The sequence below is a fragment of the Muntiacus reevesi genome, chromosome 8 (assembly GCF_963930625.1).
Source record: "Muntiacus reevesi chromosome 8, mMunRee1.1, whole genome shotgun sequence".
In the NCBI taxonomy this organism is placed as follows: domain Eukaryota; kingdom Metazoa; phylum Chordata; class Mammalia; order Artiodactyla; family Cervidae; genus Muntiacus; species Muntiacus reevesi.
The window spans coordinates 18,333,862-18,359,257 of NC_089256.1; the positions used below are offsets into that span (position 1 = coordinate 18,333,862).

Consider the following 25,396-nt stretch of genomic DNA (forward strand, 5'->3'; position numbering starts at 1 on the left):
GAATTCTCCACTGTGACCCATCCATCTTGGATGGCCCTACACGGAGTGGCTTCGTTTCATTGAGTTAGACAAGGCTGTGGTCCATGTGATCAGATTGGCCAGTTTTCTGTGATTGTGGTTTCAGTCTATGCCCTCTGACGCCCTCTCTCAGCACCTACTGTCTTACTGGGGTTTCTCTTACCTTGGATGTGGAATATCTCTTCATGGCTGCTCCAGCAAAGTGCCGCCCTTCCTCGTTACCTTGGACGTGGGGTATCTTCTCAAAAGCTGCCGCTCCCGACCTTGGACGCGGGGTATCTCCTCTGGGCCGCCTCTCCTGACCTTGGATGTGGGGTATCTCCTCTTGGCTGCTTTGGCGCTGCACAGTGCACCATCACTCCTGGGGTAGTATGATTATCTTAACAGTATTCTTTCAGTCCATTAGCACAGTATATCTTTCCATTTCTTTGTGTCATCTTCAGTTTCTTTCATCAGTGTCTTTTAGTTGTCCAAGTTTGGGTACAATTGCATATGGAATTTGTTTTCTTAATTTTTCTTTCTGTTCATTGTTAGTATATAGAAAAACAACAGATTTCTGTATGTTAATTTTGTTTGCTGCCTCTTTACTGAATTCATTTTTTCTAAAAGTTTTTAAAAATTTTTCCATATATAGTATTATGCCATCTCCCAACAGTGATAGTTTTACTTCTTCCTTTCCTGTCTGGATTCCTTTTATTTCTCTTTCAAGGAGCTATATTTTTAAATGAAAACTTTTATGTTTGCTTTCATAGAAGAATTGAGTATGATTGAAGATGGAAAGCAGGGTCCTTGGTGATGTTGAATATCAGTCTTAGGTTTCAGCATATGGGAAGTGAAACCATAGAGAGTGACAGGAATGAATGTATATTATCACTCTTGGAGGAAAGGACAGCTTCCGAGGGGCCTTTGAGGTAGAAAACAGTCTTCTGTGGACATCCAGAGCAGAACTGCTCAGTATTTGTTACGTGGTCTCAGTGTGGGGGCTCCAGGGGGATTCTCAGGCTGGGGAGGGGGGTGGTGTGGGGACCGATCCAAAACCAAAGTTCTCTGCCCTCAGGCCAGTGCCCCCCGATTTCATGTCACCTAAGGGCAGCCTGCTCAGTAAGTTATAAAGGGGCACTGTTCATATTTCAAACTGAAATTAGCAAGTACCTTAAGTTTGCTGCATATTCAAATACATGTTCTTCAGATAAGAGTGGCTTATCACTGGAGCTGGAACTGGACATGAATTTAACAGACTTGCAGTAAACTTTTCTGGGCATGTATTTAACAGAAAGTGATACATAGAGGGAGGAGATTATGGACCAAGAGACTGGGACAGGCAGGCACAGGTAGGCATATATAGAGTACTCTGGCTCACCAGGGCCCTGCAAGTGCTTTGTGTAGGATCAGGGGGGAAGCTGAGGGAGAGGAAACAGCAGGAAGACAAATACTGTTGATCATATTCTCATGAAAGAGGCTCTTCACATCAGGGGGTGTAAAGTGGTACAATTTTTGGGTAAGTCTTACAGCAATCTATGTCAATAGTGTTAATTTAAAAAGATAGGACATTATGTTAAGGAAATAAGTTGTCCATAAAATCTTCTGTTCAAGAGTATTCACAATAGCACACACAAAAAAGTGAGAGTGGAGGGAAGAGCAGACAGCAGGACCTACCAGGAGCTGGGGATGGAACAGCCATTAGTGTCTGCTCTCTGGAAGCGTACATTTTGGTGTAGTTGGGTGTGAGTCAGAAGCTATTATACAGAAAATAAACAACTCAGAAATATATATTATGACAGATGGAGGGAAGTGCTTTGAAGTTTATTAAAGTGAGTTCAGGATATTGCAAGAGACAGAAAATGGTGCCATCTGTTTTAGGTAAAATAATTAGGAAAGGTAGATTGATATTTGGGTGGAGACCTGAATAAAATGGGGGAGCATATCATACCAAAATCTGGCAGAGGCATGAGGAGAGACATAAAGTGAGGGAGGTTAAGAGGTACAGACTTCCAGTTGCAAAATAAATGAGTCATGAGTATGAAATGTACAGTGTGGGGAAGACAGTCAGTAATTATGTAATATCTTTGTATGTGACAGATGGTAACCAGGCTTATCATACTGATCCTTATGTAATGTATAGGAATATTGCATCACTTTGTTTTATACCAGGAACTAATAGTGTTATAGGTCAGTTATACTTTAACAAACAAATTCATAGAAAAAGTTTCCCGATTTGTGGTTACCAGAGGCAGGCGATAGTGGAAAGGGGAATTGGATGAAGTCGGTCAAAAGATACAAGTTTTCAGTTATAAGGTAAATAAATACCAGGGTTAAAATGTACAATATGATAAGTATAATTAACGCTACGGTGCATTACATGTGTAAGCTAATCTTCTAACAGTTTTCATCAAAAAGAAAACATTTGTTTTCCTTTAATTTTTTATCTACGTGAGATGATGGCTGGTCACTAAACTTACTGTGATAAGCATTCTGTGATGTGTGTAAGTCAGATCATTGTTCTGTAGACCTTAAACTTACACAGTATGGTATGTCAGTTACATCTCAGTAAAACTGGAAGGAAAAATAGAAACAAATGGACCAGATTTTGATAATTATTGACTCTGAATGTCAGCATTCATGCATATGTTTGAAATTTTCCTTAACAAAAGTGTACTCCTAAATTAAAAGAAAGTAAATCTCCTGTCTACAGTGGATAGAAGTGGTACAAACTTAAAAAGAACAGACATGTTAAATTTGCATAACATATAGAATTCATATAGAATCCATAGTCTACCGGGGGAGAAGACTGAAATCCTGGAAAAGCATAGAAAATGTTTCCTTCTTGCCCTTTTTTAAAATAGTGAGGCAGACATTTTCCACAGCTGTAAATAGGATAGGCAGTTTAAGACTTTGAAGAAGAAAAGGAAAGGGGAAAACAAATCTGGCAGAATGGCCTTCTAGGCAGAGGGCCAGTAGGTGTGGAGGACCTGAGGTGGTTGTTTAGTGAGTTCTTAGACTGGTAAGGAGCACATTGTCCCTGAGGCAGGGCAGGTTGGGAGAGTAGGTGGTGTTAGAACCTTGTAAACCGTGGTGAGCAGTTAAGACTTGATTCTGCATAAGATGCACACCATTGTGGAGATTGATGTAGCTTGAGTTTAGGATTGTACCAGCCTGTGAATGGAAAATAGACCAGGGAGTCAGTCAGGATTATGGAAGTTGGAGAACTAATAGGAGGCTACTGAAATAATCCAGACAATATACAACTGGCTGGGATGGGGGTGAGAAGTGGCTGATGTGGCCTGTGTGTTTAAATAGAGGCTACAGGAATGGCTGTTGGATGGACATGAGATGTGCAGAAGAGAGGAGTTGTAGGTGACGACAGGAGTTGTAGGTGTACTTCTGTTTGGTCTAAACAGAAGTACAGAGCTGCTGTTGAGACTCAGAAGAGGTGAGCGGACCTCATAGGGTAGGAGGCATGTTGAGTTCAAGTTTAAGATGTGTTGAACTTGAGTTGTTCTATAATATCAAAGTGAAATGTTGCCTTGGTAGTAGGGCAGAAGAATCTGTAGTTCAGAGTAGAATTTGGGATGGATATTGGAGAAGTGGGTCATTAACTTGTCCAAAAACCAGAGGGTAGTAGCTGGAAGTCAAGTGGAGGCCTTCCAAGGAGAGAGTGACTGCCTGTGCCAATTTTTCCTCACGTTTACCAGTGTCTGGTGATTTTTAACCAGCATGTTTCACAGGGGCTAGAAGCCCTTGGTGAAAGTGGGTCTGAGAAACGGAGGCGTGTTTGTGGCTGAAGAAAAGTTTTTGTTTTAATGTGAGTTATTGTGATTCTTTATATGCTGATAGGAAAGTTTCAGTGGAAAGGGGGAAATTATTGATTTAGATGGTGGTGGGGATGATTTCAGGAGTAAAGCCACTGATGGTGAGAGGGCTTAAGAATTAGTCCACAGTGGAGGATTTGGCTTTAATGAGAGCATTTAATGACAGTTCATCTGTCATTGTGGTTCCCAGCCCCAGATTCACATCAGAAACATAGGGAATGCTGAAAACACACTGCTGCCTGGCTGCCCCCCAGACCAGTGATTAGGCTCCAAGCTGAGGCCCTGGCACTGGTGTTCTCTGAGAGCTCCCTCTGTGCCTCTTGGCACCTGGAGAGGGGTGGGAGGATGACAGTGTGTAAGGCTGATGCAGGCAGTTTGATCAGCTTGGTGAAAAAGCTTGGGGAAGGTCTCTCAGTTTTCTTTTTTCAGTGAAGTGAGAAGCAACATTATCAGCTCAAAGCGGGGAGGAGAAGGGAAGAGTGTGATGGATGAAACTCACACCTCCCTTAAATAAGGGGAATGAGGTACTGTTTGTTCATTAGCGAAGCAGAGTGCACTCTGATTTGTTTTCTGGGCTGTTAGTAATTTAGATTTCTGTGCATTAAATTCCACCTTTTTATTAAATTTTCTATGCATTAAATTCTGCATATTTAATGTGTTGTTTATATGTGCTGTTTTTCCTCTAGAAATCTACATCTATATTGGAATTTTACCAGGAACTTGGATTGCCACCAAAGCAGAAAGTTAAAATGTTTAACGTAACAGATAATGCTGTTATTAAGCCAGGTAATCTGAGATCGGGGAGAGGAGGGAGGTAAAAATACCCAAATATGTGATTTGTTTAATGTCAGCCCTTTCAATAAAGCTGAGTTCACAATACAAAGTCCCAAACATTTATTTTTAAATATAAAACCGTGTCTGATTTAATCACTAGGGACAAACAGGTCTTTTTCTTTTTTAAGTGGAAGGAACTGTAGAGAACTCTTTGTTTTCCATGAAAGGAGGAGGAACGCTTTTGTTTTTAATGTACAGAGTGTTTCACATTTGGAAAAGCCTCTCCAAATAAGTAAGTGAACTTTTAAGATGTGAAGTTCACTGTTTGTAGGCTGGTATTTTATTAAGTGAGGAATAGATTCTCACTGCGATAGAATAAGAAAATATAGCCAGAAACAGAAAAGTGACTGACCATGACACCTTGATGTAAAGATTCTTACTTAAAAATTCCAAAGTATTTTACCTACTCCATGGAATATCAAAAAGTCACATTTGGCAATATGATTATATTAGTTAATGGCATTTTGATGTCTTTGAACTTTAGAAAAGCTTCCTAATGTCTTGAACTTGGGTTCTTGAGAAGTGGACTGTAGAAGGATGTTTTAAGATTTGATATTTTACTACCTGAACTGAATTTCTTGAGATAGAATACAGTTGCAGTAGGCCTTGTTAATTGGGGTGATAGAGTCAACCTTGATAAAAGCTAGAATTGAAGGTTTTTTTTTTAAGTGCAAATTTTTCATCTTTGAGGTAAAGTAAATGGAGTTAACTAGTATAAACATGAAGTCTGCATTAACTTTTGCTATAGCTCAGACTGTATGATACTGGGTTTTTTTGTGGATGAAAAATGGCGAAATATCAATTCAGGTGATTCAGCCTCATAGAAATTTGATCATTTTCAATCTCTCTATTTTTTCTTAATTCAAGGTTTTTCTCTGCCCATATAAATCCACGTTGGGTCCTACTTAAAGGACCCTATCCTCTGAAACCCTGCAGCACTTTACTCCTTGTTTTAAAGCAAACACAAATTAGCTTTTGATTATATTGTCTACTACATTGGTTGCAGTTTTTTTTTTTTTTTGAAGTCTTACTGAGTGATGTTAATGTTGATTCCTATTTTTGGATAACTTACCTCCAGTAGGAAAAAAAGAAAAGCCTTTGATATCCTACGTTTTTTTAGTCATTCTCTTATTTTTATTTTTCTTATTAGAAATGGGAAATACATCTTAATATATTGTTACTCACAAGAAAAAAACAGAGAATCTCATGTATTTACCAGCAGGAACAATGCTGTCACAGGAGTTGCCTGCTTCACCCAGTATCGCAGTGGCCTCTGAGTGCACGAGCACGTCAGTGGCTGTGGCTTTTGCTGCCCACTCGAGCACCCTGTGCCCCATGCTTCAGCCTCCGCACTGTCCATTAAAATGCATTTATTGAGCAGTTTTATGATTTTATTATTGATGTTTCTAATCATTAAAATTGCAGAAGAGACTATCCTGACATTTTGAAATCTGGTAGCTAGAAAGCTTCCTGTCTAGTTTGTTTAATGAAGTTGTTCCTGAGCTGACAAATTTCATATTGATTTTTTGTTTTCTTTTCATAAAGGCACTCCTCTTTATGCTGCTCACTTTCGCCCAGGACAATATGTGGATGTCACAGCCAAAACGTAGGTCCACATAACAGGTTTTTTCATTTTGTTTTCCTTGTACATTAAAAAACAGCAGAGTGAGTGAAAGACGTGCAGTCTTTCAGAGTCAGTGAATAAAAGATAAGTAATCATTATTCTCATTCATAATTCTAATCTTTAATGTAACTGATGGTACCAGTTTTTAAATTGCACCGAATTAGTTGTGCCTGAAGAGTTTACATTTTAAATTGAGATGTGTGCTTCTTGAGATGGGACTAAGAAAGGTTACATTATTCAAGTTCCTTGTGGGCTAGGCCCACATCTATTTGAAGACAAAAGGCTGCATATATTATGTTGGTAAAAGATACAGGAAGTAGTTAAATTACAAACATCTAGTATTGTAGAGCATTTTTGGAACTGTGTTAAAATCCCATTAGAAACTGGGAGAAGAAAACAGAATCACACCTTAGGCCTCTTCAGTAGCATGACATCATCTTTTGGCACTAGAAGGGACAAAATATTTTGTCATACATAAAGAAGAGTTCAGATTTGGTAGAAATGAACACTTATTTGTCACTCTAATAGAAATGCTGACTTTGTATCATACTTTAAGTTCAGCACTGGCTAGATAATCTCCAGGAAACTTTAGAACGTATAGAGGTAGTTTTTTAAAAATCAGTTGTGACAACCTAGAGGAATGGAATGGGAAGGACAGGGGAGGCTCAAGTGGAAGGGATATATCTGTACTTCGGCTAATTCACATTGTGTGAGTGTGAATGCTTTACAACATTGTAAAGCAGTTATTGTCCAGTTAAACATTTTAAAAAATGAGTTGATGCTAACTCACTATGGAATAAAGTCACCAAGCCCTTTTCAGTACCATTTCTTACAATCCATATGATCTAGGCTAAGCTTAACTCCAGATATCAGCTCTCGTCCATTCTTTTGTTTGGCCATGCCGTAAGGCTTGTGAGATCTTAAGTTCCCCTACAGGGATTGAACCCCCAATCCATGGTAGTGAAAGCGCGTAGTCCTAACTACTGGACTGCCAGGGAATTCCCAAGCTCTCATTCACTCTTATTTCTTGTTCTATTAACATTGACGAGAGTTTCACTGCTTTGCGTGTCTCAGTTTTCCTTTTGTCATTTCACAAGGTATGCAGCCTGTGTTCCAGGAATATTCTGACTGAGAACCGTTTGAAAATGAAAATAGCCTCGAGGTGCTCTGGTATAACCTTAGATCATAGTGACTGAGCCAGAGCTGCTGCTTGTGTCCACGGAAACCAGATAAATCTAGTGTCAGTTTCCTAAATGCAGTGTGATACTTCTTCACTTCCTCATTATTACTGCCTACTTTCAAATATGGGCCATGGCACACAGGTCCTAGGGACCTTAGGTTTTGATTAGCTGTTTAGAAATGGAGGGGGTTTGGCCTGGAGAGGAGAGTAAGGCTTTAAAGAGACTGTGAACCGTCCTCTTCTCCCTTCTTCCTGATTGTTGTGAACTCATTCCTACTCCCTGGGGCCTCTGAAATTACTGGTCTCATGGTAACGTTTGTCCTGCATACCCTTGTGAAGAAGTCAAAATATTGGAATTATAAAACTTTGGTTTGGGTAGATAGGGAGACATGTGTTATGAATCAGATGGTTTTATTTTTTAAATTACTAAATTATTACTTATAATAAAATACTTCATGGTAATTTGTTAACCTATAGTTAATAATGTATGCTTTCCACTGCATATGTTGTAGGATAAATGAGATATTCAGGAAGCCCCACAAAATCAGTTTCCTTTGTTAGCAGATGCCTTATGGCAGTGTTGGTGACTAGCTTGGATTGGAGCCTGGCCTTTTTAGTGTCTGTGTTCAGTAGATGCTTTTATTTCATATGCTGTTGTTGGGTTTCTTTGACTTTTTTTTTTTAATTGAAGGAAAATTGCTCTACCATGTCATGTTGGTTTCTGCCGTACAGCAGTGCAAATCAGCCAGAGTTACACATACATCACTTCCCTCTCGAGCCTCCCTCCCCTCCCCCCATTCCTTAGCTTCTCAGAAGCTGTTTTTAAAACTTCAGCCTTCTTGTGAGAGTGTGTTGGTTTTGTGTTTTAAGAGCATGTATCTAGAAGACAAGAGTGTGTACAGCCATGTGTGTTTCAGCCTCAGGACTAAACAACTGATGAGAACTGAGAGAGGAACTAGCCTTGGGCTTTAAACTGTGGAGAATGGGGATCTACGTTTGTTGTGCGGCTGTTGTACTGCCTTCTGTCTGACTGTGTAATGTGTGCACGGTAGTCTAGAGTGTGTACCTTTTGGGGGTGTTACCTGAGATCAAAGTGAAACAGACTGATCTTTCGCTGAATGCTGCTGATAGCTGTAGTTTTCATAGCTGGCGTGTTATTATGGCCTCAGGGTGCTTGTAAGTGCTTTCAGATTTACAGAACTGTGTCCTCCTCATGTGGAGGTGTTTTGGATTTCTCCTGAGCAGGCTTGCATCTAAGCTACACACGGTTCTAGTGGCAGCTGTCACTGCCATTGACTTTCCCCATATATGTGTGTACCTGTGTCCATGTACGCACACATGAATCTGCTTGCTTTTCTTTCTGCTCTTTAAATTCTTCTGTCTCCTTCCATGATGCTTCTCTCTTTTTGAACAGTTCCCCCAGCTTGGAGTTTTAGTCCTTTACAGCCAGTGAGAATGTTTTTTCCTTGTTGACTATAAACGGAACCATTATCTTTTGGACATAGGCTCCAAGTTGTGGCAGTCAACTTTGTCCTCCTTTTTTGTACTTTGTCTTCCTTTTGCAGCCCCTGTTTTAATATTTTGAAACTTCTGGGCTCCATCATCTTGATTATTAATGATGTTACAGATGTACACACTGGAGAAAAAGTGTTGCACTGACATAGCTGGGTCAGATGAGGGACAAGGGTTCATAGCCTGGAGTATCAGTTCCCATGCTTGATTGGGCTTCAGCATCTCCAAGAAGGCTTGTTACACAATCTTCTATCTCCTGCCTGTCTTCAGATTCATTAGATCTGGGGAAGTACCTGAGAATTTGCATTTCCAGCAAGTTCCCAGGTTGTGTGGATGCTGCTAGTCCAGGGGCCACCCTGAGAACCACTGGACTGAAGAACAGTCAGGAGCTCATCAGTGAACTTGCTTTTCTATGCTCCATTACCCAGCATGGAGTCCCAGCGCCGGCCTTTTCTCAGCTCTACTCAAATTAGTCCTGAGAAATCTGTATGTAGGTCAAGAAGCAGCAGCTAGAACCAGACATGGAACAACAGACTGGTTCCAAATTGGGAAAGGAGTATGTCAAGGCTGAATATTGTCACCCTGCTTATTTAAATTATATGCAGAGTAAATCATGTGAAATGCTGAGCTGGATGAAGCACAAGCTGGAATCAGGATTGCCAGGAGAAATACCAATAACCTCAGATATGCAGATGACACCATCCTTATGGTAGAAAGTGAAGAAGAACTAAAGAACCTCTTGATGAAAGTGAAAGAGGAGAGTAAACAAGTTGGCTTAAAACTCAGCATTCAAAAAACAAAGATCATAGCATCCAGTCCCATCACTACATGGCAATTAGATGGGGAAACAATGGAAACAGTGGCAGACTTTATTTTTTGGGGGCTCCAAAATCACTGCAGATGGTGACTGCAGCCATGAAATTAAAAAATGCTTGCTCGTTGGAATAAAAGCTATGACCAACCTAGACAACATCTTAAAAAGCAGGAACATTTCTTGACCCACAAAGGTCCATCTAGTCAAAGCTATGGTTTTTCCAGTAGTCATGTATGGATGTGAGAGTTGGATCATAAAGAAAGCTGAGCACGAAAGAATTGATGCTTTTGAAATGTGGTGTTGGAGAAGATTCTTGAGAGTCCCTTGGACTGCAAGGAGATCCAACCAGTCCGTCCTAAAGGAAATCAGTCCTGAATATTCAGTGGAAGGACTGATGCTGAAGCTGAAGTTCCAGTACTTTGGCCACCTGATGTGAAGAGCTGACCCATTGGGAAAGACACTGATGCTGGGAAAGATTGAAGGCAGAAGAAGGGGGTGACAGATGATGAGATGGTTAGGTGGCATCACCAACTCTATGGACATGTGTTTGAGCAAGCTTGGTGATGGGCAGGGAAGCCTGGTGTGCTGCACTACATGGGGTCGGACACAACTGAGGAACTGAACTGAACTGAACTCAAATGATAACATATGGACATCTGTTTTAAAGTACACAAGTCTAATCAATCTGATTTCAAATAACATTGCAGTAATAGCAAGCCTGTGTATCACCTGCATTTTAGTTAGCATGAAACTGAAAACTGGTCTCTTTAGTAACTGGCTTCATCATCTCCTTTCCATTAGAAATTAATTTGAGACTTGTTTCTAATTGAAATTTACTTTTCTCATGTTGTAATAACTACACTTAATTATTAAGTGTACACTTATATTTTGAGTATTTCAAATTTTTTACCATATATTTTCAGTTTTAATTACTGGATTAAATATATGTTAGAAATACCTTAAGAAAAATTTAAAATAGAAAAATACTAATTTAAGAAAATATAGTGTTAATAGAATCTATCTACTTGAAGAACAAAATTGTCCACAGACATTGTCTTTTAAGTGACCAGTAACCAACACTAGCAACCCCCTCTTTTTAACATTTAAAAAAAAATTATTTATTTTTAATTGGAAGATAATCGCTTTACAGTATTGCATTGATTTCTGCCATGCATCAACATGAATCAGCCATAGGCATACATACGTCCCTTCCCTTTTGAACCTCTAGCTCACCCCTCTAGGTTGTCACAAAGCCCCAGCTCGAGTTCCATGCGTCATACAGCAAATTCCCACTGGCTATCTGTTTTACATATGGTAAATGTATATATTTTCATGCTACTCTCTCCATTTGTCCCACCGTCTCCTTCGCCCACTGTGTCTCCAAATCTGTTCTCTATGTCTGCATCTCCATTGCTGCTCTGCAAATAGGTTCATCAGTACCGTCTTTCTACATTCCATATATATGCATTAATATACAATATTTGTTTTTCTCTTTCTGACTTACTTCATTCTGCATAATAGGCTCTAGGTTCATCTGCCTCATTAGAACTGGCTCAAATGTATTCCTTTTTATGGCTTGGAGTCTCTTCTTGAAGACTTCCATAAATTGTCTTTTCACTATGTAATTATCTGTAATGTCCAGAGTTTATAATTCAGGGGCCAGAGCTTTCTCCCAGACTGAAATTTATAAATTCTCGTTTGACTTGTGAGGCTAATAGGAGTACTTTTTCTTGTCTAATATGGTTTCTGGGAAAACTTCATTCAAGAAGGTCCTCAGTGGTCATCTGATCAAGTGTTATTATGTTCCTCATCTTCTCCAGCTCTTTCTCATATTCCTCAATTCTGGTCTTTGAGAGAGACAGAAACTCAGCATAACTTTTCACATCTTCTTTTTCTTCAGTGTCTACCTGGGCAGTGTATTTATCCTCTGGCATAGGAACCTTCGGGGCATTAACTTCTTCTCAAAGTCATCTTTCAAGCCAGCCTTTGCCACATTGGCCTTGTAAGCCCAGTCAACGGCAGGTGGTTTCTCAGGCAGGTTAGCCAACCTGGAGGTGAGGGTCTCATTCCAGAATTTCAAGGAATTAGCAGTGGCCTTTGGGAGATAATCTCCCTGAAAGCTACCCCGTCAATGGCTTTTAGAGCAAGTTTCCACCCAGCTATCTTGAGGACCTTTATTGACCCGGGGCCCACAGTCCACAACAGGCTTCCCTGCATTTTTAAAATGTTCCCCTCTTAATGATTATGTTGGAAAATCTGCTTACATTGAAAAAAAACTTTGTGTTTACCTGTGCTGTATTTTTAAACCAGAAATAGTTTTTTATCTAGAGTCTGAGAATACAAATTCTATTTAGATTATGTGGGAAAGATCCTTAACACCTAATATATAAAACTATTCTATCAGAATAATTTTTCAGTTTTCTTTATTCTATAAATGGATAATAAGTATCAGTTTTATGTAACTTATTCTAATTAAAGTCTAACATATATAATGACTCGTTCCCCACTCTACCACGACTGCCACTAGGTAGTGGTACTACCTGGTGTACTAGGACCCTTTTAAAGACTATATTCTTGTTCTGTGATGGCGATTATATTCCACTGTAATTTCTAACATGATGGGTTTGGAAGTTCAATGTTTTTCCTTTTCTTTCTCTCTCAATTTTGAGGAGGAAACATATCTAGATAATGTAGAAAGAGTCACTAAGATAAAATATGACTGTTGATTCTACCCTTAACATACGATGTTTAGTCCATTGTTTTCTGTTGAATTTTAGCAGTGCTTATTTTAACTTTTGAGTTTTTCTTTTTTCTTTTTTTTTTTTTTTTAAAGGAGAAAACTCAGGAAAGAATGAAAGTAAGATAAACAAAAAGAAAGCTGTAAATACACATTCTGCATTGTTTAGGAGAAAAATGTTAGGTCTCTCTTAAAGAACTTGGAAGACACTGGTGATAGTGATGAGCCCATACTGGTGGGCATGGGACACTTTCCTGTCAGGTGTCTTACTGAACTTTGAATTCATGACAGTGGCATGCCTGAAGTAATTTCTCAAATCTCAGATTGAAATTAGAAAACAGGTCATTCAGTTACTTAAAATATTTTTTTCTTTCTGTATGTTAAGATCATCTAAAAATCTTGTCTATGAGTCTGGGCTAATGAAAACAGCCCATATGTTTTCAGGGATAATCTTATTACTTAAATAGCAATTTCTGACATAATCTTAGAATTTTTGAAGTTATCAGTGTCCTTTAAATCCTCATTACCCTTTGGCTCAAAGTAGAAAAATATGTATGTATGCTCAGTCATGTTCGACTCTGTGACGCAGTGGACTGTAGCCCACCAGGCTCCTCTGTCCATGGGATTTCCCAGGCAAGAATACTGAAATGGGTTGCCATTTCCTTCTCCAAGGGGTCTTCCTGACCCAGGGATCGAACCCACATCTCTTGTGTCTCCTGCATTGGCAGGCAGATTCTTTACCACTGAGCCACCTGGGAAGCCCAAAGAGAAGCAGCTGCCAGGAGAGACAGATAGGGTACTTACTTTGATAATGTTGCCACTGGTAGTAAAAATGAAAGGAGTAGGGAAGAGTTAATTTGGGTTCTTTCATTAAAACATCAAAATATATACAGAAATATTGTTCAGCAGAGCCTTCAGGTGATTAAAAAGCTAGGTAGGTCCTAACAAAATGGAGACTGTTTTGAGCTGTGTGCTCAGTCCTACATACTGTCCAGAGAAGGGTGCTTCCACGCTCTCAGAAGCTCGAGGGAAAACAAGATACATGCTGCCTTCAGGGAACAATTGTTCTCCAGCCTTGCACATTTTAATAAGTTACTTTACTTACTGGTTATTCAAAACAGTAAAATTTTAAGTATACTAGTGAAAAAAATTTCTAAATGAATAAACTATAGAGGGAAATAGTCTCTGTGAAAAAACTATTTTCTCAGTCAGTCAAAGTGAGGTGGTCTAGGGAGCGTGGTTAAAGTATGGCTCTGCTTCTCAGCAGCTCTGTGACCTAGACAGCTTTCTTAACCTCTCTGTCAACTCATCTTTGTTGTTGTTCAGTTGCTTAGTTATGTCCGACTCTTTGCCACCCCACAGACTGCAGCACACCAGGCTTCCCTGTCCTTCATTGTCTCCTGGAGTTTGCTCAAACTCATGTCCATTGAATCAGTGATGCCATCCAACCATCTCATCCTCTGTCTCCCCCTTCTCTTGCCGTCAGTCTTTCCCAGCATCAGGGTCCTTTCCAATGAGTTGTCTCTTCGCATCAGGTGGCCAAAGTATTGGAGCTTCAGCATCAGTCCTTCCAGTGAATATTCAGGATTGATTTCCTTTAGGATTGACTGATTTGATCTCCTTGCTGTCCACAGGACTCTCAAGAGTCTTCTCTAGCATCACAGTTAGAAAGCATCAATTCTTCAGCGCTCAGCCTTCTTTATGGTCCAACTCTCACATCCATACATGACTGCTGGAGAAACCATAGCTTTGACTATATGGACTTTTATTGGCAAAGTGATAATTCTCCTGTTTTCATATGCTGTCTAGATTGGTCATAACTTTCCTTCCAAGCAGCAAGCGTCTTTTAATTTCATGACTGCAGTCACCATCTGCAGTGATTTTGGAGCCCAAGAAAATAAAGTCTCTCACTGTTTTCATTTTTTCTCTGTTGTGTTTGCCATGAAGTGATGGGACTGGATGCCATGATCTGTTTTTTTGAATGTTGAGTTTTAAGCCAGCTTTTTCACTCACCTCTTTCACTTTCATCAAGAGCCTCATCTTTAACATGAGACTAATCATACTACCTGCCTCATAGCCTCCTAGTGTTAAGAGTGAATGAAATAATGCACATAAGGCTCTTAGCTCAAGATCTGGGATGTAGTAAATGCTCGAAAGTATTGGCTGCTGTCACTATTACTGTTTTTTCATTTGTTTCAAATATTGTGTTTTGGTTTCAAAATTTTAAAGGAAAAATCTATGTTTTCCTCAATAGGAAATATCTTTTAAAATGAATTAACTACATTAAGTTATTTAGAATTCGATTGTGGTGTTTTCTGATACATCAAGTTATTGCCTCTTAAACTGTTTTGTATAGCCAAGTAGTAATCTTACAAAGCACTCTAGGTAATTTTAAGAATACATAATACCTGCCACATTTAGAATTTACAGTGTAATGAGGATGCCCTTGAAATAGCTCCATGCTTCTCTGATATGCTGCTTTATTTTTGCTTTACTCTGTTTATCAGGAGGCAGTGTGACCTGGGTTGAAAGCATAACCAGATGCTTTCGTTTACCAGGGATTTAACCTTGGACAAGTGACTTAACTTCTCTGGATACATTTCATTATCTTTAACATAAAGGTTTAGGATTAAATGGTTTCTAAGTTTCTTCTTTTTTTTTTTAAATGTGGGTTTTGGGTTTTTTTAAAAAGTTTTATTTAGTTTTTTTTTTAAAGTACAGTCAATTGACAATATTATGTTAGTTTCAGGTGTACAGCAAGGTGATTGCGTTATACATATGCATCCTTTTTCATATTCTTTTTCATCATGGTTTATCACAAGATACTGAGTATAGTTCCCTGTACTGTATGGTCGGACTTTGTTGGTTATCTGTTGTATACATAGTAGTTTGTGTCTGCTAATCCCAAACTGCCAATTTATCCCTCTCCTACCCTTTTCCCCTTCAGTAACCGTACGTTTGTGTTCTGTATCTGTGAGTCTGTTTCTGTTTTTTAAATAAGTTCATTTGTATTAGAGTTTTTATTTTTAGATTCTACATATTTCTAAGTTCCTTTCAGTTATATAAATCTGTTTCCAAAAAATAATCCCTCAATTTCCCGAGTGGCGTAATTCACTGTTTTCTATATTAATGAAAAAGTAATACTCAGAAAACTGTTTTGTCTTTTCATGATCTTACTTAAATTATTTGAGTTTTCTGTTTGGAGAAGAACAGATTGAACTTAGGACAGCAAACATGGTGTCTGGGTTTAATTAGGACAGCCAGAAAATGTTCCCTTCTATAAAAGGGCCGAAAAGAATCACTGCACATTTGGCTCTTTGTCCTACTGAATGAGGGACTTCCCTGGTGACTCAAATGGTAAAGAATCTGCCTGCAATGCAGGAGATGCAGGTTCAATCCCTGTGTCGGGAAGATCCCCGGAGAAGGAGTGGCAACCCACTCTAGTATTCTTGCCTGGAGAATCCCATGGACAGGGGAGCCTGGCAGGATACAATCCATAGGGTCGCCAATGAGTCGGACACAACTTAGCAACTTAAACAACAACTAATGAATGATCTAGATCTAATGTCAGAAAACTGTAAGTAGGGCACACTTAGCAGTCAGTTGTTGATAAAAATATGCCCAGATATTGATGGGAGCTTTATAGTTTTTCTACAGAAACAGAATACCTCCTGTTCAGGTCATGCTGTCTCAAAATCATCCTGGAGAGTAACAACCAAACAGATCTTCCATGCTAGCTTTTACCTTGTGTGTGATGAAACACAGAGCACCTGAAACATTCCACGGTGACTTACCTGTGTGCTCAGGAGCTGTTTTACATCTCTGATTGAATAGGATTAGACAAGAATGCTGCATTGGGTGGAAACTGACTTCAGACATTTACAGGGGTCTTCAGTGGCCAGGGCAAGACTTGGTGAAATTCCTTCAAAATTCCTCAGAGGACTCAGAATGGATGGACCTAAGAGTACTACTCACCTATAGATCTTTTATTTTGTCCTCATATACAAGTGTATCCAGAACTATACAGTCAAAGGTAGTTACCAAAGGTCCGTCTAGTCAAGGCTATGGTTTTTCCAGTAGTCATGTATGGATGTGAGAGTTGGACAGTGAAGAAAGCTGAGCACCGAAGAATTGATGCTTTTGAACTGTGGTGTTGGAGAAGACTCTTCAGAGTCCCTTGCACTGCAAGAAGATCCAACCAGTTCATCCTAAAGGAGATCATTCCTGGGTGTTCATTGGAAGGACTGATGTTGAAGCTGAAACTCCAGTACTTTGGCCAGCTCATGTGAAGAGTTGACTCATTGGAAAAGACCCTGATGCTGGGAGGGATTGGGGGCAGGAGGAGAAGGGGACGACAGAGGATGAGGTGGCTGGATGGCATCACCGACTCGATGGACATGGGTTTGGGTAGACTTCGGGAATTGGTAATGGACAGGGAGGCCTGGCGTGCTGCAATTGGTGGGGTCACAAAGAGTCAGACACAACTGAGTGACTGAACTGAACTGAACTGAACCCACTAAGTAGGGAAATATTTGATGGATGTGTATTAAATCTTTATATCTGCTGGTAGACATTTAGGTGTTTATCAGACTGTGACAGGGAAATGAAATTCATAGTAGTAATCTCTGGAGATTTATGAAATACAGTTAGAAACACTAAATTATGCATTGTCTTCTGCAAAGTTCTTAATAGTCAGACCTTCACGCCCTTCCTCCCCTTTTCTTAATACAGTCTTCTTAAACTTTTATTAAAAAGCCTGTTATATACAGCATTTGGAAACTATAGAACCAAATCAAGGAAATAATTATTTCTTCCAGACACAGTTAAAGCCAGTAACAGAGTTACTCTGAGTTCTGTTAGGTAGGGCACTACTTTTAGATGCTGCACAATCCCTGTGCTTCATGAACTTAAAGTATAGTGAGGAAAAACACCAAGAAACAAGGAGAATAAAGTCTAAATTTAAATTGTATCTCTGAGATTTTTTGACATTTTGTTTTCGCAAGTATGAATGCTGAAATAAAGTACACTTTTTGTTTTCCTAATTTTCATATATGTTTCACTAGATTTGGACCTTAATGTTGTGTTCTTAGCTGATTTGAATTTTCCTTTATTTCATTTATTCCACTGTCATTAAAAATGGCAGCAAAAAAGGGGTGGGTGAGACTAAAGCATATTATGTAGTTTGTATCCCTTTTAGTGAGATGAAGGTTTTATTTTATGCGACCTGTGAAAATCCTATGTTGGAACTGTGCATGGGTATACTAAGTGTATATTCCTTCATTTCCTGCTTTTGTTTTGTTTTTGTTCTCCAGTTGGGTGACAACTGAGAGAAACAAAGGAATAGACACCTGTTCTGCACCCCTACCCCCCACCCTGGAGCAACAGGTGCCTTTTGTTCTCTACGGTCTCAATTCAGCCAGTGATTTGTCACATCATATGTGTCTTATCCTTTTGTTTAAAGGTTATTTATTGAAGAGGCTCCCATTGTATGCAGTATAACAGCATGATGTGTTCTAGAACTAGATTGAAAAACAGTCTGTAATTAGCTGACAGTAATTAACACTTTCAGGATACCACTTTGATTTTGTAATCATCTGCTGGTAAAATGAGCTAAATTATCTTCTGAAATTTACCCAGAATGTTTTTTTTTTTTTTTTAACCAGTGCACACATGCATGCTCTCTCTGTAAGCAGGGGCTGAATCAGTTTGAGAACTCAGAAGGTACCAACAAACTTTCTACCAAGAATGACCACTGTTAGTATTTTGAAACCATGCTCACTGTAGATTTGGCATTGCCACTCCCTTCCCTTTTTTTCTTTAAAGTGTTATTTGCTGAACAGTATCATAAGTTCAAGTGGCTTTTTAGGTACTTTTCTATTTTTAAATTGCAAAGTATTTATTTTTCAAATACATTCTAAAATTCAGTGTTAAGTTTCTGAACCTAAACTGCAGTAAAATATCTTATTATTTACTTCCTAGATTCTAATCTTCCAAAGTTTATGGTGACTTTTCAGTGAATATTGAAATTTATTAAATTTCTACTTTACCTCTTTGATCAATGATAAGCATTATTTTGAGTTCTTGAGGCCAAAAAGAATTATGTACAGGCACGCCTTGGATATATTACAGTTCAGTTCCAGACCACTGTGGTAAAGCAAGTCAAACAGATTTTTTCGTTTCCTAGTGCATGTAGAAGTTATGTTTACACTGTACTATAGTCTGTTAAGTGTGCAATAGCATTATGTCTAAAAAAACAATGTATGTACCTTAATTTAAAAATACTTCATGGCTTTTTAAAAAGAAACCATCATTTGATCACACAAGGTTGCCACAGCCTTTCAAATTGTAAAATCCACAGTATCTGTGGAGCCCAATAAAACAAAGTATGCTGGTCAGTGTATACCATAAGTGATGTGTTAGTTGATTAATGTGTAAAAAAGCTACATTTAAATTATTCATATACAAATAGCTTTGAGCTGTGATTTGGTAATATTTAGCTGTTATATCCTATACATATTTGTATTGTTTTTATGTTGATATCATCTTCATTTGTCTAAAACAAGTCGTCTTAAGTCAGGTGAGCTTGTTTACTTCAACTCGTTACTCTCTGATGATTATTTATTTAGTGATAGCTTTGTTAAATTAAGGGAACATAACATTTAAAAAGGTTGACATATTATTAATATCTAATGAAAGGTAGAGAAATTGTTTTTATCTTAAAGGTCTATAAAATATACCTGATAGAGTCTTACAGCTCATTCTAGGCATTTCTTTGTATCATTCGTCCTGATATATTTGACAATCAGAGACAAACTTTAATACTTTTTGAACCTTAATATTGTTTCTGTCTACATTGCATATTGTTTCTCTAGTTAGCAGAATTTGAAAATAGAATGGTTTTGTTTAAAAATTGAAATACTAGACTTTTAAGAAATTGTTAGTGTCTGATTTTATTTCTCCATTGGCTTCTGATTCAGACCTTGAAGCCAAGATCCAACTTCTCATCTTGCTGAGCATTTAGGGCATTATTAATATTTTATTTCATGTTCTATTGTATATTCCTGCCTGGAGTTTTAAAACACAATTGCCTGAAACAATAAGCATTTATTACCTCACAGTTTCTGTGATCATGGCTCCCAGTACAGCTTAGCTGGGTGTCTCTGGCTCAGGGTCTCTCACGAAGCTGCAACTGACGCATCACTCAAGACTGCAGTCATCTCCAAGTTCAACTTGGGGAGAATTGCCTACAAGCTCATTAATGTGGCCACTGGTGAGCATCAGGCCCACAGTTGTTGGCTACAGAAATCTTTGCTGCATGACTCTCAATAGGATAGCTTATGTTATGGCACCTGGCTTCTTTCAGAGCCGAGAGCACAGAGATGAAGCCAGTCTCTTTGCAATGTAGAGTCAGAAGTGATGTTTATCACTTCTGCCATAGTTTATTGCTTAGAGGTGAGTTGCTGGTCTACACAGACTCAAGGGGAGGTGATTGATCATACAGGGGCATGCATACTGGGAGGTAGGGGATTTTTTTATTTTGTTTTGCTTTTTTAATTTTTATTGGCGTACAGTTGCTTTATAGGAGGTGGGAATCCTAATGGTTGCCTGCTGCATCTCTTGCAATGAACTTCTAAAATGTCCCACTTTTACTGTGTTGTTACATAGGATTAGGATGGTAGAACTTCTGCTTAACTTGCTATTGTCTTACAATCTTTATATAGAATGAGACTCCAGGAAGTGGTGCAATCAGGAGAAAGATAAAGGCATGTTCTTTTGCAATTTTGCTTATATGGCCTTTTCTAGTTATTTAGATAAGGAACTTTGCTGAAATTCTAAAATACTGTCAAAGTATGCAGTTGGGGATATTTTACCTCTCTTCATTATGTAAATTGTAACCCATTTATCTTGCTCAGTATTGGTAAAGGTTTTCAAGGTGTCATGAAAAGATGGGGATTTAAAGGCCAGCCGGCTACTCATGGTCAAACAAAAACCCACAGGAGGCCTGGAGCTATTTCAACTGGTGTAAGTATAACTTAGTGATCCTCTTTTTAGTGGTGAACATTCAGCTTTTGTGTATATGGTGCTTTGGTCTGTCTTTAGGATCAAGTCACATAATTTGAATATTATTTCAGGTGGGTCCTAGTAAAAGTCACACTTCCATGGGTTCTGGCCTTTATTACTTGCCAAAGCCAGATGTGAATTATCTGGTTATATCCTATGTACTTACAGCCAATGTTTTCAGTACTGTCTGCCTACTTTCTTTCCCATCTCTGCCTCCCATGCTATGCTCTGAAGTCTGCTAAAGGGATCAGGAATCAGTGCTCTTCCATCTGGCCTCACTGGTTCCTTAACAGGTTTGTTTCTGCCCTAAAAGAGACCATTGGTAAAAGTTGTCAAGGACAATATAATGATAAAGGGGAAAGTAGTAGAGAAAGAAATGAGAAATAGACAATAGGTGCATAGGAAGAAGAGAAGGAGTTTCCTACTACTAATTCAGCCCTAGTGAACACCTCCCAAAGGTATAGCCTAAAGAACCTGCGGGAATGTTACTCTTTGGCGCATCAGAGGATGCAGTGCAATTCTACTTCTTACAAGAGAGATGCAGTTTAAAAACACTCTTGAGTTAATTTCTCACCTAGCAGATTGTGCTGTCAAGCTGTTTAATTTTTTCCACTCTCTTGACAAGGATGTTCTCTCATCCATTGCTGATGGAAATATAAAAGAGTGTATTCTTTATGGGGGGAAATGTGGTGATATCTAACAAACTACCCATGTATTTGCTTTTGACACAGCAATCCTACTTCTCAGAATTTACCCTGAAGATATTCTCCCAAAAATATAAAGATGCAGTTGTACAAAATTAGTCATTGTAACATTATTTCTAATTTGTAAGCATAAATGTCCATACCTGGGAGTTTGGATGAACTCATCTGAACTCCCAGGTATAGTGGAATACTATGCTCCTGAAAAACAAACAGCAAGGTCATTGTGAAACAATGACATGATTTCCAGCATATAACAAATGCACATGTTACCTGCTTATTTTTGCAAAAAGAAGAACAGAAAAGACAAACCAGAAACTAATGAGATGGATTACCTACTAATTATGAGTTAGAACAGCGTTGAAGAACTCAGTAGTGGCAGGAGTGAAGCTGAAGATGTATTTTTTTATTACACTTTTTACTTTGGAACCATGTTAATGTTTTACATATTCAAAGTAAAATAAAAACAGGGGTGGAGGGATCCATAATGGAATATAATTAGAAAATGAACCTGTTTCAGATGAGTAACAGACTCTCACTAAAGTGGAGGACTGGAGTGGACTAACTCAAGTAACTTGTGAACACAGTTGTTGGCTGTATACCCAGAAACTAAATTTAAAATGTTCTTTGTGCAAGTATTGAGTTCTAATTATGTTTTTTGAAGTAGTGTTAATTAGACATTCTGAGATAATTTTCTGTGAACTGTAGGACTGACCAGATGAATAAATATATTGATAATGGAAGCCAAGTTTCTCACAGTTGGAGGTGACTGAGTCTGTCCTTCAGTCACTCTGCAGAAAGATAGTAACATCAAAAGCAGGGGTGGGAGAGTAGGACCATTCCAGCTGCAGTGAATGGATGGAGTTCAAGTCAGTTATTACAGAAGATTCATGAAAACAGGCCAGGCAGTCCACATTTTTTCTTTGAATGATAGTGAGATGTATGTTTGTATGTCCTTCTTACCAGCTCGTTTGCTGCTCTCTTGTTACTGAAGTTTTCTCCTAAAGATGTTCTCTCTCTCTGTGTTTTTATTGTTCTAATTTAGAAAGGGAATTTTCTAGGGGTAAATGTGACTAAATCCATGTTTAGTTTTTTACTGGGACCTAGCAAAATGGGGGAGAAGGCGTGGAATATTTTTATGACTTATTTCTTATTTGCATTTTGGTTTGATTGGTACTGTTTGAAATTGAGAGGCACTACTTGAAAAATGCTAATTTGGGTTCTCTTCTTTAGGATGTTGCCAGAGTCTGGCCTGGAACTAAAATGCCTGGACAATTGGGGAATGTGGATAGGACAGCATTTGGACTAAAAGTAAGTTTCTGGAGTGACTCTTTTTAGGAATAAATTAATGCCTAAATGCAAATATACCAGTATATGTATTTTAACATGTGTCAGTGTATGGTTTTACAGTTATCGAGGGGTGGGACTACATGAGCTGTGTGTGCGTGTGTGTGTGTGCATGCGTTGGAGTTGCTATCATATATATTCATTTAACATCCAAGCCATGGAAAATGCAGTCATTAAAAAGAAAAAGTTAATTATCTATTATTTGACCTGGAAGATTTCCACAAGGTGTTATGTGAAAAAATAAATATTCAGAACATTATATGTAATACTCTTATAATAAACATAAGCTTCCTACATATATGTTGCCACGCCATGTAAACACAGAGTAGATGGTTATATACCAGATTATTTTTTATTAAATGTCAAATGTGTGGGTGGATGTGGGTGAGGAAAAGAGAGGGAGACAATAGAGACAATCAGGTTAAGGGAAAAAGTACTAAAAAAGCATTGTGCTCTGCATCCATTGTTGTAAAGTAATTATATATTTAAAAGGGGGGAGTTAAATTCACTCTCTTTGAACTTGAGGAATATATGTAATATCTAAGTAAAAATGAGTTGTAGATAATAGGTGCCATATAATTATATTTTTGTTAAAACAACTAATCTGTGTATATGTATGAAACACATAGAAAGTACAAAGAAGAAAATAAGCCATTCAAAAGAACCACCTCCGAAGATAATCATTGGTAACATTTTGGTGTACATTCTTTCATTCTTGTTCTACATATATGTTATTTATAAATTTTAACCAGCAGAAGTTTTTTAAATTTCATATAATTAAATATAAGATTATTTTTCTTCTTCTGGTACTTTTATATGTGCCAGTTCAGTTCAGTCTCTCAGTCGTGTCCAACTCTTTGTGACCCCATGAACTGCAGCATGCCAGGCTTCCCTGTCTATCACCAGCTCCCAGAGCTTACTCAGACTTATGTCTATCAAGTTGGTGATGCCATCCAACCATCTCACCCTCTGTCGTCCCCTTCTCTTCCCACCTTCACTCTTTCCCAGCATCAAGGTCTTTTCCAATGAGTCAGTTCTTCACATCAGGTGGCCAAAATATTAGAGGTTTCAGCTTCAGCATCAGTCCTTCCAATGTATATTCAGGACTGATTTCCTCTAGGATGGACTGGTTGGATCTCCTTGCAGTCCAAGAGACTCTGAAGAGTCTTCTCCAACACCACAGGTCAAAAGCATCAATTCTTCGGCACTCAGCTTTCTTTATAGTCCAACTCTCACATCCATACATGACTATTAGAAAAACCATAGCTTTGACTAGATGGACCTTTGTCGACAAATCTGCTTTTTAATATGCTGTGTGGGTTGGTCATAGCTTTTCTTCCATGGAGCTAGCATCTTTTAATTTCATGGCTGCAGTCACTATCTGCAGTAATTCTGGAGCCCAAGAAAATACTCTCACTATTTCCATTGTTTCCTCATGTATTTGCCATGAAGTGATGGGACCGGATGCCATTATCTTCATTTTCTGAATGTTGAGTTTTAAGTCAACTTCTTCACTCTCCTCTTTACACAGACATCTATTTGTATCTACTCTGTGTATTTTCTTTTCGTGTATGCATGTGTGGGACAGGAGAGATTTCAGTTTCCCTAGTTTTTAACATTTACCCATGAGGTGTGGGTCAAGCTGGATTTTCCCCCAAACCCTTTCTCAGTACTATTTCTTGACTATTCTCACTTGTGTAAATGTCCCCGTGTAAAGATCTGTTTGAAGACCATCTGCTCAGCACACTTTTTTAAAAAATTAGACCCAGAGAGATGATGGCTCCCCAGTTTCTAGTTGCAAACTCATATTAACTAAAAATAAACTTAAATTTCCACTTGTTACTCTTAATGGTGCCAGCAGAATATTGAGATATCCTAGTTGTCTTGATTGTTCAGTCACATTTATATTTAAAATGAGAGTTTTCTACCACTTATATGAGACACATGTTGTGGTATTATAACACAAGTCATCCATAGGATTTTTTTATTCTCATTCAATATTTTGAGTTGCTAACATGATTCTGACTCCAGGCTACTTATAGCCTCAACTTTTGTTTGTATTAATGTAAGTATATTGTCATACTTTCAACTCTTAAAGTTTGATTTTATTTCTACTTTAGGTGTGGCGAATAAACACAAAGCACAATATAATCTATGTCAATGGTTCTGTACCCGGACACAAAAACTGCTTAGTAAAGGTATGTATAACTGTCCTTATTTTCTCTTGTTCAGAGATGTGGATGTGTGCCATAAGTTCTCTTTTTACCCATGTGTGACTTGAAAATAAGTAGCCGTTGCCCCACGTGTTCTTTGCTAATTTTTCTACTAAGTAGTAGCACCTGAGTGAGAAAATTGCATAAAGTAACCTATAGGTTATGTCTCTAAAACCATAGACGCACACAAAGGGTAGGTCTGTTAAGAGGCTCTTTAGAAATACAAAAAGGTTATTAGCAAAACTACTTATAAAAAATACCAATATATCTCCGTCCTTCCAAAAACTTTTTCATTTTTTAAGAGTACTTTGACATGGGAACTGGAATTATGTGAGGTGAAAGTTAAATAAAAGTCAACAAAAAAGGTGGTTTGAAGTGGACATTTTGAGAGATTTATTATTATCACTACCATTGCTCTGTCTTTTCCTTGAAAACGCATTTTTATGTTCAAACATGAAGAGAAGAAAACATTTCATACAAGATAGACTTGAAAAAAGTTCTTAAGCTCTTAGAGACTTTTTTTTTCCATCAAATAAAAACAAAATA

At 38.3% G+C, this 25,396-nt stretch overlaps 1 protein-coding gene and 1 pseudogene across 1 annotated transcript in view; one reads left to right on the forward strand and one right to left on the reverse strand.

The window, feature by feature from the left end:
• MRPL3 (mitochondrial ribosomal protein L3) overlaps positions 1-25,396 on the forward strand; it is a 48,830-nt gene that overhangs the window by 12,746 nt on the left and 10,688 nt on the right. Inside the window, exons 5-9 of the mRNA XM_065942950.1 lie at positions 4,514-4,613; positions 6,207-6,267; positions 20,442-20,550; positions 22,524-22,601; positions 24,758-24,835. Of these exons, the coding sequence (XP_065799022.1) occupies positions 4,514-4,613; positions 6,207-6,267; positions 20,442-20,550; positions 22,524-22,601; positions 24,758-24,835 (426 nt within the window). The remainder of the gene's footprint in view (positions 1-4,513; positions 4,614-6,206; positions 6,268-20,441; positions 20,551-22,523; positions 22,602-24,757; positions 24,836-25,396) is intronic.
• LOC136173434 (ATP synthase subunit d, mitochondrial pseudogene) lies at positions 11,476-13,727 on the reverse strand (annotated as a pseudogene).